Source organism: Oncorhynchus clarkii, chromosome 1, assembly GCF_045791955.1.
Source record: "Oncorhynchus clarkii lewisi isolate Uvic-CL-2024 chromosome 1, UVic_Ocla_1.0, whole genome shotgun sequence".
Classification (NCBI taxonomy): Eukaryota; Metazoa; Chordata; class Actinopteri; order Salmoniformes; family Salmonidae; genus Oncorhynchus; species Oncorhynchus clarkii.
Window position 1 is genome coordinate 77,974,211 of NC_092147.1, and position 13,945 is coordinate 77,988,155.

At 42.7% G+C, this 13,945-nt stretch overlaps 1 protein-coding gene across 1 annotated transcript in view; it reads right to left on the reverse strand.

The window, feature by feature from the left end:
- LOC139412810 (zinc transporter 6-like) overlaps window positions 1-13,945 on the reverse strand; it is a 75,227-nt gene that overhangs the window by 46,364 nt on the left and 14,918 nt on the right. The window contains exon 5 of the mRNA XM_071159540.1: window positions 151-193. Within this exon, the coding sequence (XP_071015641.1) occupies window positions 151-193 (43 nt within the window). The remainder of the gene's footprint in view (window positions 1-150; window positions 194-13,945) is intronic.

A 13,945-nucleotide genomic window follows, 5' to 3' on the forward strand; every position in this document is an offset into this window, starting at 1 on the left:
ATCATGACTAACAACACCTCAACACAAACAATTGCACTCTAGTAAAAAGAGCTCAACACAAGTGTTAGGTACAATATTTAGCTTAGTATAAAACTTCCTTTAGACAGTGCTGATAAAACATGATGCTCCCCAGGATGCCCATTTACTCACCTGAAGAGATCGAAGACGGTGAGGTATGTGTATGCTGTTAAGGCTGAAATGACAGAGAAAAACATGATCAGTGAGTGCTATATATTACTTGAATTGATTCTAATAGAAATTAAGAAATCACTTTTTTGCTCTGTAAAAGTCATTGTAACATGTATGAAGGGGATAGCGGCAATACACCAGTTTAATTCATATAGACTATATTGATGAGATGAACCGTAATTGAACCTGCCCTACTGTCAATCAACAAGACAAATGTTCTATGATGATAAATCAGCTGCAATACAACCTTAGTGTACCAGCCATTTCACAGACAAAAATATAAATATCCTTTGGTTGCCAAGGATTCCCTCCCCCAAAACTGTGCCATTCCTGTCCAGTAGAGATGACAGTGTAGCTGTCGTGTCTGAGCTAAGATGCCAACTCCCACGCATATACACAGACACAGCCTGTCATTGTTAATAGATTCAATGAGCAAGCCTGACCCAGTATCAAGCCTCCTACTGCTTCCCAATGTATCTAGACTTTAAAACACAGGGAGTAGTGCCGTGCCATTCTCATAGTCAAACTCCCCAGCTCTAGGGGGCAGTGTAGAGCAGAGCAGCAGTAGGCTAGAGGACCAGGAGGCAACAAAGGTGGAGGCAGAGTGATATCCGCCGGACTGCAAACCCAGCTTTATGTAAGCTGGATATGATGGAGGAGATTAGCAAAGCTTTGCATGGAGAAGAACATTTTGTTTTCACACTGCTCTACCATGTTGGCCAAACTGAGGTGATGTAATTCAGGATACACGCCGACCGACCATTAGCCGTTGGCCCAGGGGATCTATCGGACTGATTGAGCTTGGTTTGTGCTGTACCTACCACGCCACCATGGTCACGGCTCAGCACTCTGCATCACCGCCAGAGCACACAGGAATATACAGTGGGGTCAGAAATGATTGATACCCTTGATAAAAATGAGCAAAGATGACTAAAATAAATAATTCAAATACTGAGCTAGAATGTATGAAAATAATATTAAATGATATACTAATACAATTGCTCAGAGAAAGATAGTTAACTAGTAATTATAATTTCTCAAAAAAGTAGAGGTCAAAATTATTGACACCCCTGTTTTCAATACCTTACCTTGTGAGGTTAACGACACTAAGCCTTGTTCTAAAATGTTTTATGCTAACTGGAGAACCCATTGGAAAGGATCTTCCTACATACAGAATCTTTCCATATCCTTCGTCTGCACTTATGGACTGCCCTCTAATATTAAACCAAAGGATTTCAAAGGGAGTCCAGAGACTGAGATAGCCATTACAAAATGTTGATTTTGTGGCAAACTAACCATTTCTTTGTGGATTTTGAGGTGTGCTTAGGGTTATGGTCTTGCTGGAAGGTCTACTTGCAGCCAAGTTTCAGCCTCCTGGCAGATGCAACCAGGTTGTTGACAAAAATTCCCCAGGACCAGCACAAGCAGAATAGCCCCATAACATCAAAGGTCCACCACCTTATTTTACAGAAGGTTCTTTTCTGCTTATGTATTCTCATGTAGAGCTCTTTGGCCAGGCATACCTGTGGAGGGTTTGTTGCCAAAATGAGAATGCATGAGCAGAAAAGAACCCCATACCCACTGTAAAATATGGTGGTGGCTCTTTGATGTTATGGGGATTTTTTGCTGAGAAATTGTATCATCATGAAATTTCATTTTTTTGGATCATACAATATAGTTCAGTATTTAAATAATTTATTTTATACAGTCATTATCCCATATGGCCTTTCAACCGTGACCCAATCCTATAAATCCACTGTGGTGGTACAGGTGTCTCATCTTTAGGTGTGAATCATGTGAATGTACTATAACATCAGGGAGGACACAGGCTAGACTGGACCATTGGTAAATTAATGATAAAGTCGGATAAGCCCTGGAGCAGAGCATTGGCTATTCACTCTCAACGATTAGAAGATTGACAATGTTTACCAAAACAAAACAGGATGATATTTGTCATCAGGAAACATCAGCTCAGTGTTTTTACATCCACCACACAGTGTATTCACCACACACTGCATCTGTTAGGACAGATGCAGTGTGTCGTCATTTTAATGCTAACATGCTGACCAAACCGGCCATGTTGAAAAAATTAATAGACATATACATGTTAATCAATAATTTCATTCAAACTGCTTGCTAGCGTTTGCATAGCCAGGCGCTAAAATATAACTTGGCCCCGTCTCTTTATCTACTCATTGGTTTTTACAAGCATATACCCACGTAGGTGATTAAAAGATGGGAGGTCCACACTCCAGTCCAGCTGGAGGCAGTAATGCACCTTAAGTTGGTTACCAACCGCCATATAAAATCCACAGGAGGATGAATGAGAGATGAATCAAAGAAAATAAAAAATAACTAGGTTTCCCCTTTTTATCAGTTTATTAATATATTTTTTATCATCAAGGACAGTGCACATTAATCAACATTTCACTAAAAGTGCCGGTTTTAGCCAGCTGGCTAATTTTCAACCACAGTCCTGGGGTAGGTTATTAAAAACAATTACAATACAGACAAACAATGAGCAGTGAGCACATTCAGAGCAACATAGGCCAAGCAACATGTAGCATGCAGACAGAGAGACATAGGACAAGCAACATGTAGCATGCAGACAGACAGAGAAACATAGGACAAGCAACAAGTAGCATGCAGACAGAGAAACATAGGACAAGCAACAAGTAGCATGCAGACAGAGACATAGGACAAGCAACATGTAGCATGCAGACAGAGAAACATAGGACAAGCAACAAGTAGCATGCAGACAGAGAAACATAGGACAAGCAACAAGTAGCATGCAGACAGAGACATAGGACAAGCAACATGTAGCATGCAGACAGAGAAACATAGGACAAGCAACAAGTAGCATGCAGACAGAGAAACATAGGACAAGCAACATGTAGCATGCAGACAGAGAAACATAGGACAAGCAACAAGTAGCATGCAGACAGAGAAACATAGGACAAGCAACATGTAGCATGCAGACAGAGAAACATAGGACAAGCAACATGTAGCATGCAGACAGAGAAACATAGGACAAGCAACAAGTAGCATGCAGACAGAGAAACATAGGACAAGTAACATGTAGCATGCAGACAGAGAAACATAGGACAAGCAACATGTAGCATGCAGACAGAGAAACATAGGACAAGCAACAAGTAGCATGCAGACAGAGAAACATAGGACAAGTAACATGTAGCATGCAGACAGAGAAACATAGGACAAGCAACAAGTAGCATGCAGACAGAGAAACATAGGACAAGTAACATGTAGCATGCAGACAGAGAAACATAGGACAAGCAACATGTAGCATGCAGACAGAGAAACATAGGACAAGCAACATGTAGCATGCAGACAGAGAAACATAGGACAAGCAACAAGTAGCATGCAGACAGAGCAAAAGCACAAAAAGCAACAAAGTGTTTCCACACCTCACAAGGTACAGACAACATGGAAAGCAGCAATACAGTCAACTCTCATGGCAGACCTTGCAGATCTGCTGCCATGGGTGTGGATTCTCTGTTTAACAAAAGTACTAAGTAGAGGGGGAGCCAGACCATGTAGGATCTTGAATACAAGACGTGTGTCTGTGTATTGCACAAGATTTTCCCAACTCAGAAGTTCATGCTTTCTGAGGATGTAACAGTGATGATGGCTACTGGGCTTTCCATCAATCACTTTGAGAGCCTGTTTGTAGACAGACTGAATGGGTTTTAATGTTGAACAGCAAGCTTGGGCCCAACTAGTCAAGCAGTATGTTAAGTGGGGGAGTATAATAGCATTGAAGTACAGTTTTGCTACCTATAGTCAATTTCATATGAATCGGAAATTAGCTAGGTTGAACTTGGGTATTTTAGTTACCCTTTTCACCTGCTTTAAAAAAAGAGGGTTGAATTAAGTATGATGCCAAGGCACTTAAGATTGGGTACCACCTGGAGATTCTCTTCTGATACAGACATCTGGCTCAGTAGCTTCAGTTGCCCTTTTTGTGAACAACATGCAGACTGTCTCAATGTAAAAAATTAAAAATACATTTTAAAAAACACAAACATGAGTCACTTTGTAACCTGGACCATTACAGTAGTGAGTTCTTGTGCAGCGTGTCATTTGCTCTTTGCATGCACATACATTACCAGTCAAAATTTTAGACACACCTACTCATTCAAGAGTTTCTCTTTATTTTCACTATTTTCTACAATGTAGAATAATAGTGAAGACATAAAAACTATAACACATATGGAATCATGTAGTAACCAAAAAACAAAAGTGTTCAACAAATCAAAACATATTTCAGATTCTTCAAAGTAGCCAACCTTTGCCTTGATGGCAGCTTTGCATACGCTTGGCATTCTCTCAATCAGCTTCACCTGGAATGCTTTTCCAAACAGTCTTGAAGGAGTTCCCACATATGCCTGAACACTTGTTGGCTGCTTTTCCTTCACCCTGCGGCCCAACTCACCCAAAACCATGTCAATTGGGTTGAGGTCGGGTGATTGTGGAGGCTATGTAATCTGATGCTTTGGTCAAATAGCCCTTACACAGCCTGGAGATGTGTTGGGTCATTGTCCTGTTGAAAAATATATTGGGACTAAGGGCAAACCAGATGGGATGGTGTATTGCTGCAGAATGCTGTGGTAGCCATACTGGTTAATTATTATCTTCTCCCAGATCAATTTGCTTCAACAATCATGTTGATAAAAACTGTTTGCCTTGGCCAATCTCATTTCTTTCATCACCTTATTTCTCAACATGGTAAATCTAAGTCATACTCTAATTTGGACTTTAAGGCTTTAGAGCATAATCTCATTCTTTCATCCGTCTCCATTATTTCTCCATTTAGCCAAGGAAGAGTAGTCTTTTGGCCAGGTTTAGATGATTTTATTTTCTTTAGGAAGCCATTTATTGTAGTCCTGATTGTGGTTAGAAAAACCTGACTATCAGCTTCCACACCTGTATAGAACAAGGGATCATTCCAGGTAATTCCCTTAATTGCATTTTCAAAATAATTGAAATCACTCTTAGGTGTTCTGAGCTGATCAGGCTTTCTAACAGTAGAGGTTAAACCTGTTCTTGGAAAGCTTTATGGCTATAAGTGTCAGATTATGATCAGACAGGCCAGTAACCATTTTGAATGATTTAGTAACTCTCTCTGGTTTATTACTGAACACCAGATCAACCTTTGACCTTACACTAGCTGTGTAAGGTCAAAGGTATTCGTGATCGTTTGAGGGTTTTGCTACAAATCTGGTCTTGATAATGAATGTTAAAATCTCCCATTAAGATGACCTCTTTCCCAAAATAACATTCCTTAAGCATGTTATTAAATTGATCAAAGAACACACGTTTGGTGGAAGGTGGTCTATACATTCCAATAAGGGTAAAAGACATTTGGGGAGACAGTAGCATTTGGGCCAATAAATTCTAGTTCATTATCACATGACCACTCAATTAGTTTACATCGGATATGTTCTTTAATGTAAATCATCAGACCCCCTCATCCTCCTTCAATCCTGTTTCTCTTGAAAACATTGTAGCCAGGCACAATCAAAGCAGCTGATGGAGAGTTTTTATGGAGCCATGTCTCTGATCACTTCCTGGAATGACACCGCGAATGTTCAAATGCCCCCTAGTAGTCCCTCGGGCTTAGCTCGTGGGTCCCAGATGACTCGAGTGTGAATGACATTGAAAATAGTAAAATTTTCGCTGTTTTCTGGAAGCTGGGTTTAGGCCATTTTGATTAGGGGCAGTTCGGTGGTGCAATTAACTATCCCTTCCGCTTGCACTGGATGCAGGGAACTAATTAAAACAGCTTGCGTGCCGAGAGCAGAGTCAAGGATCGCATATAGCGACTTGGATATGTTTGGAGAGTTACATTTCATCTTCGAGCTGGGTGCCTCGAGAGAAACCATGGGAGCATAGCAATCACCCGCCTCCGCGGCCATCCACTGCTCCCCACTACACTGAGTATCGATGGCTCGGTGATGTTAGGCCCAGGGTTGAGTTGCACATCCCCGGAGAACAGGAGGGTAGTGAACAGGTAGTTTAGCAGTTTCCGATAGATGTTAGACTTGTGTTTGTTACTCCTAAGCGATTCAGTCAAATAGGGAGCAAAGTAGATTTGGCCATTATTCAGAACATGATGGTACGCTGTGTACTGTCCGTTCCCGTGGAACGATGAACCAATGTGTTTGTCTGGGGTGTCGGCATTCCCTGACAGTAGACGGCTTGTGTCATCCCAGCAAGGACGCAGTGAGATTATCAGTACAGCAGCTACATGACTGACAATCGTGGCAATAACCATCAGCATACACCTGACGTTTTAGATAAATTAACAGCATCTAGAGGAGAAGCGGCACCACCCTCCCTTTGGTCTGCCATCGTTCACAATTTTGTGTGAAAGAAAATAAATATATATATTTTTAAAGGGTAAATATTCTACAAAAAAAAGACATTACGCATTTCAGGTAATAATAACCCAATGTTTTTCTCCCAGTACAAATTAGCTAGCAACAATAAGCTAGCTAACTGTCCAGGGATGTTTTTATGCATTTCGACCTGTCCCCAAATTAATGTAGTTGGCTTAGTTAGTTTTGGTATTTTGCCTCTGGTGCGCGGAGCCGGTTTGGTCAGCTGTCTGGCATAGAGCAGTTGTCCGGCATGGAGCAGTAAAAGTAGTCATAACCCAGAGGAGGCCCGGTGGACCTGCTCCCTCCAGAGTTGAACCCAATACATGGAGCATAATGTGTGCAGATTAAGGTCACTGGAGTATGATTTCAACCCTGATCAATGGGAGATTATAAAAGGGAAGGAGCGCAGTGGAGGAATATGACTCAGGAGCTGCATATTTAATGTTGTCTGCAGAGCAGAAGCCCAAAGCAGTCTGATTGGCTGACTGTTCCCTGTGCCCCCCCCAACCTCAGCCCCTAGCCCCACCTCCCGGCCCCAGTTCCACCCCAGGGAACAAAGCCCATTAACGGCATTAAGTGCTGCCTGGTTATCGGAGGATAAGCAAAAGTTGACGGGCCTTTGGGCCACGGGTGTGTATCACCTTTCCCTGGGCCAGGCTCTGCTGGGTCCTAACCGCATTGGCGCATAGACACAGGTTACACACACGGTATCTCTGAAAGGAGAGATTTGCAAACTGCAGCAGTGGGCTGTCATTGCGCAGAGAAACATGCATCGACCAGGGCATCTCGGGTGTCTGTCAACGTGGCACATTAAAACAATAGATCGCTCCATATGTAAACTAAAAGCTTTATTGACTGACTACACAGAAACACCTGGCAGGGGAAATGGGAGCCGTGCAAAGGAAGCGGCGGCTGGTCTGGGCCTTGGGCCCGTGCTGACAACCACAGGGGGTGAATGTGAGACCAGGGAAACACGCATTCAGGGCTGGCTGGTACAAAGAGCTGGGAGCACACACACACACCTTAGTGGCCCAGGGAGGGAGAAGTCAGTGACAACAAACGGTATATAGTTCAGCACACAGACATAAGCACACAATTGTTGAGATAGTTGACCCATCAAAACTGACCTGTCAGTAACCACAACCTGAACTAGCTCCGACTACCAGCACTCACTAAGAAACTTTCGGCTGACCACAAAAAAACATTGGAGAATTGTTTGAAAGAAAACCAGACCTCAGAGATCAACATTCCACCATTCAGTGAAACAATGAAGATGGTACACAACTCATTTAGTAAGATAGTGTTCTGATAATGGTCAAGGTATAGAATGAGATTGTATTTCTATGCATATAACCACACCTTTGAAGTTGTTTTCAGGTTCTATGCAAAGGTTTCTCACTAGTTTACTCTTGACAGTTGGTGTATAAAAAGCCAAAGCCTTCAGAAAACATAATCATGAATATCTCTAGCTGTAATCAACAATATAACAATTCTCACCTATTCAAAGTGTGGTGTTACTGAACCCCCCCCCCCCATGGCTTTTGTCCAATAATTAATAGGCTTGTGTAATGTGAGGCTGCAGAAAGAGGCTGGAACTCCACACTTTAAGTAGACTGTCAGAAATTAATAGGGGTACAAGAACAGGCCTCTGAGGAGCTCCACACCAGGTTGTAGTGAAATCTTCCCCTGCTCCAACCCTGAGTTGAATAAACAGTCTCTGACCAGACTTGGCTTGGATAAACTCCTGTCATCAGGGTGGATCTCAGTCTGTGACTGTGGAATGTCTCAGGAGTACCAAAGTGTCTTAATTTAACAACATCAAAACCAGAAGCTGCCATTAGATGAGCTCATATTAGGTAGCTCGATAAAGATTACATAAGGTAATGAGGCCATTAGCTGTACTGAACATACTGTCCACTTAGGAAGCAACACTGACTGACAAATGTCACATGCTGTTGTGCAAATGGAATAGACAACAGGTGGAAATTACAGGCAATTAGCAAGACACCCCCAATAAAGGAGTGGTTCTGCAGGTGGTGACCACAGACCACTTCTCAGTTCCTATGCTTCCTGGCTGATGTTTTGGTCACTTTTGAATGCTGGCGGTGCTTTCACTCTAGTGGTAGCATGAGACGGAATCTACAATCCACACAAGTGGCTCAGGTAGTGCAGCTCATCCAGGATGGCACATCAATGCGAGCTGTGGCAAGAAGGTTTGCTGTGTCTGTCAGCATAGTGTCCAGAGCATGGAGGCGCTACCAGGAGACAGGCCAGTACATCAGGAGACGTGGAGGAGGCCGTAGGAGGGCAACAACCCAGCAGCAGGACCGCTACCTCCGCCTTTGTGCAAGGAGGAGCAGGAGGAGCACTGCCAGAGCCCTGCAAAATTACCTCCAGCAGGCCACAAATGTGCATGTGTCTGCTCAAACGGTCAGAAACAGACTCCATGAGGGTGGTATGAGGGCCCGACGTCCACAGGTGGGGGTTGTGCTTACAGCCCAACACCGTGCATGACGTTTGGCATTTGCCAGAGAACACCACACTACTGAGCCTCATTTTGACTTGTTTTAAGGACCTTACATCAATTTTGAGTGCCACTCCAAATCCAGACCTCCATGGGTTGATAAATTTGATTTCCATTGATAATATTTGTGTGATTTTGTTGTCAGCACATTCAACTATGTAAAGAAAAAAGTATTTAATAAGAATATTTCATTCATTCAGATCTAGGATGTGTTATTTTAGTGTTCCCTTTATTTTTTTGAGCAGTGTAGCTATAGATCAGTGTTCAGGGTTAGATTCTAAGTAAAGCAGATGTCACCATCTCTCCGAGGGTGTCTCAGGGGGAGTTGGGATATGCAAAAACACATTTCCAATCCACTTATTCGTATAATACACACTTGTACATGTGTGAAATAGAACAAATATAAGCACCCACCTAATATTATTTTTGAATGTGGTTGTATGGGGAATAAATTAAGTGGGTTTTGTTATTGGCAAAGCTGAGAACTGTTTGGAACAGAAAGTGAATCTGAATGTAGGACTGTTCCCTTTACTCACAGCCCTGTGGGACTCACCAGCTGTGCTCTAGCGGGGAAGAACAGGCGGGGCCTGGGGACTAACTAACTCTCCCTTCACCAAATACAGACACACTGGAGCGCAGACACACACGTGCACACACAGACACAAACAAAGATAAACAAACAAACACATGGACACACATGCTGCAAGGGCCTAGACAGGATAACCTCAAGTGCCACACACAATCTCTTCCCATCTCTGACAGTCACACTCTCTTATCCACAGAGACTTTTTGGGGGGGAGGCATCTGCATACAGTTTGCCACCATGCCAATCTCCTGAGAGCCACACTGAGCGAGCCGCTCAGACTGGGGGGGGGTTGTCAGGACAGGGTAAACCCTTTCATTCAGCTCTCCCTCTCTGGGCAGGAGGAAGGATGAGAGGGGGATAAAGGAGGGGGGGGGGGGTGTTTATAAGCCTGCAGAACAGGCACTTGACCTCCTTTCGCTTGGCTTCCCCCAGCTGTAGAAATACGGTGGGAACACACAGTCCCAGAGTATAGTGCTTCTGAGAGGAGGCTGTCTGCTATGAAGGAGCAGAGCAGACAGACATCAGATGCACTAACACACACATAGAACAAACACAAAGATTAGTTGTATGTGTGTGTGTGTGTGTGTGTGTGTGTGTGTTTCTCTCCAGAAACTAAACACACTGCACACTAAACTGTGAATTAAACAAATAAAAACAAGACTCTGAACCAAGGCCAGTCACTACGTTCCATAACACCATCAAGACAGAAAATAAATGTCCTGAATTTCCAGGAATCACAACAGAGCATTAAACATGCTTAAAAGTAACCCTTTCTAATCATCCAGTATAATCCCCGCGTATCAATTCAGCAGAATAATTGCCATAGTAAACAAACAGTATAAGAAGGGAATAAACCTAGAGGATCATGGGCCTTGAAAACAATAACCCAGTGCACACTGCAGTCAGTTTGTATTCGTCTGTAATGACCTACACAACCAACAATCCCAGGCAACTATTGATCCAGCTAAAAGAAGTGTTGACAAAAGAGGGATACGCATATCAAATTAAGGCATGGACATTTTTCAACAGCTTGAAACTTTATCTAGTCTTCCGGTGCAAAATTTGATCCGGACCAGCTGACAACACCAAACATTCCTGTAGACTCATCTGTTTTATTCCGACTGCCTACGGAACAGCGCACCACTTTAGGATCAGTTAAGCACACACACACACTAAATGCGCTTTGAGAAGGAGGTGAGGAGAGAGGATGCGAGGAATCAAGGAAATACAATTAAGAGTCATCCCTGGAAACGTCAGATACTTTGTAGATAGGTAATGAAAGGAAATCGATTGTTATCGAATCAGAACATTTTCAGTTGAAGAAATGGCTGTGGTCACACGCACATTCATCAAAAAATGTGCGTGCTTGGCTAATGGTACATACATGAAAAGAACATAAAGGCCTTTACACTGTTTACTCCCAAATAATTACCACCTTTAATGATGTTTTGATCCAGAGGATCTGTCAGGTCCACAATATCTGCTAGCTATATAAATACATTTCTGGTTGCTATCCCTTAAAGGTACATATGGCTCTTCTTCCTGAAATTAGAAACAAATCTGTAAATTACAACCTATTATCTTTCCACCATTGTTCATAGCTATTAGCTACAGACAGAATAATGTACCTATATATCAGCGGAAGTAGCCTCCTAAGAGATCCATTTTTCCTTTTTAGTATATTTATGAGAAACTGGAACAAAAAATTTGTTGCACTGCAATGTCTTCCTTTTGAATTTGAAAGGCTTCATGCTAATGACATCTTAGGGCGGCAGGTAGCCGAGCGGGTAGAGTGTTGGGCCAGTAAACTGAAAAGGTTACTCGTCCGAATCACCAAGCTGACAAGGTGAAAAATCTGCCGTAGACCCTTGAGCAAGGCACTTAACCCTAATTGCTGTTGATAATGGCTGACCCTGGCCGTAACCCCACTCTCCGAGGGTGTCTCAGGGGGAGTTGGGATATACAAAAAACACATTTCCAATTCACACAAGTATAATACACACTTGAACATGTGTGAAATAGCACAAATATAAGCACCCACCAAATAATTTAAAGGGATTTATTTTGGATTTATGCTGCCCTTATACTCTAAATTAGGCCTAAAAAGTAAGTAGCCTTGCCTGAGCCAGAATGGCCCATAGGGCAGGAGCCCATCTCCTGTTGTTGTAGTCTGAGGCAGCTGGAGAGGGTGCTAGTCTATCACTAGGCCTCAATGTATTCACATGCTAAGCCTAGTAATAGCCTGCAATGCCACTGTTAATTACATGTTCTCTTCCAAGTAGCGTTATGCATGCTTGTTTAACAACCGCTTAATGAAAATGCACTATAAATAGACCTGTCAGAGAGAAATGCAGCATGTAGTCCTCGTGTTTTGTTCAGTGTCACTGAATTGGAAACCCCCATAAATAGACAATGAGATTTAAGTGTAGTCACATTTTCTCTTAGTTAATCATTATCTCGCTCAACCACGAATGCTGCACTTGAACTTATGGGTCAGTGAAGGATTACCCGCAGGTTTGCGTCAAACTCTGTGGAGCTAACATTGATTCTATCCAATCTGCAAGGAAGGATTAGGAGTAGTAGCCCTCCACTTTAGAGTTTTGTAATGGAAAAACATCTCCTGCTCAAGTTTAGAATAGGAGATCTCTTCAGGAAGCCGCTTTCTCACAAATGAGCAGCTAGGACCAGTCACAGGGATGAGGCTTGGTGCTGCTGATGGGGACTTCAGATTCTTCTCAGACCAGGCTCACAGCTCTTCCACCTCCTGTGTGACTATATGGCCGCTGACATGGCCAATTTCGGCCCAATTATGCAAACCCCACGTTCTATGGTTCCGTCCTGCATGCCTTTGGGACATTATCGTATCAAATTCAATTAGAGATTCTCTTTTGTTTTCACAATGTCATTCAGTTGATGAAGCTCTACTGGAATGACTAGTCCACCGTAGGCAGTACGGAGCATGTATGAAAAGCACACATCTCCTATGCAACAGCAGTGTAGCTTTGCTTTGTTGTAACACTGGCATTGTTTACTATGAAGGGGGAGGGAGAGAGGAGGACGGTCTAATGAACCAGAAGCCAAATGCTCAGCCCAGCACATTAGGGTAAATATGCAATGACTGGAAAACCTTCAGAGATGTGGAAGAGATCTAATATGCCACACAGACACACTATAAAAAAATCCTCAGACCAATACACTACCGTTCCTCTCGGTCTGAGCACCAAACTCATAACACACAGCTAAAACAACATCCACAAGCTTGTACAGCGCCTATCACATACAGTATACAAACACATACCTGTGTTGTCCTGACACCACACAAACAACATACAGTGGGGCAAAAAAGTTTTTAGTCATCCACCAATTGTGCAAGTTCTCCCACTTAAAAAGATGAGAGAGGCCTGTAATTTTCATCATAGGTACACTTCAACTATGACAGACAAAATGAGGGAAAAAAATCCAGAAAATCACATTGTATGATTTTTAATGAATTTATTTGCAAATTATGGTGGAAAATAAGTATTTGGTCACCTACAAATAAGCACTCTAAACACTAGGCTACCCTGCCGCCCCAATGTCATATGGTCAGATGAAACCAAAATAGAACTTTTTGGTAAAAACTCAACTCGTCGTGTTTGGAGGACAAAGAATGCTGAGTTGCATCCAAAGAACACCATACCTACTGTGAAGCATGGGGTGGAAACATCATGCTTTGGGGCTGTTTTTCTGCAAAGGGACCAGGACGACTGATCCGTGTAAAGGAAAGAATGAATGGGGCCATGTATCGTGAGATTTTGAGTGAAAACCTCCTTCCATCAGCAAGGGCATTGAAGATGAAACATGGCTGGGTCTTTCAGCATGACAATGATCCCAAACACACGGCCCGGGCAACGAAGGAGTGGCTTCGTAAGAAGCATTTCAAGGTCCTGGAATGGCCTAGCCAGTCTCCAGATCTCAACCCCACAGAAAATCTTTGGAGGGAGTTGAAAGTCCGTGTTGCCCAGCAACAACCCCAAAACATCACTGCTCTAGAGGAGATCTGCATGGAGGAATGGGCCAAAATACCAGCAAACGTGTATGAAAACCTTGTGAAGACTTACAGAAAACGTTTGACCTCTGTCATTGCCAACAAAGGGTATATAACAAAGTATTGAGATAAACTTTTGTTATTGACCAAATACTTATTTTCCACCCCAATTTGCAAATAAATTCATTAAAAATCATACAATGTGATTTTCTGGAATT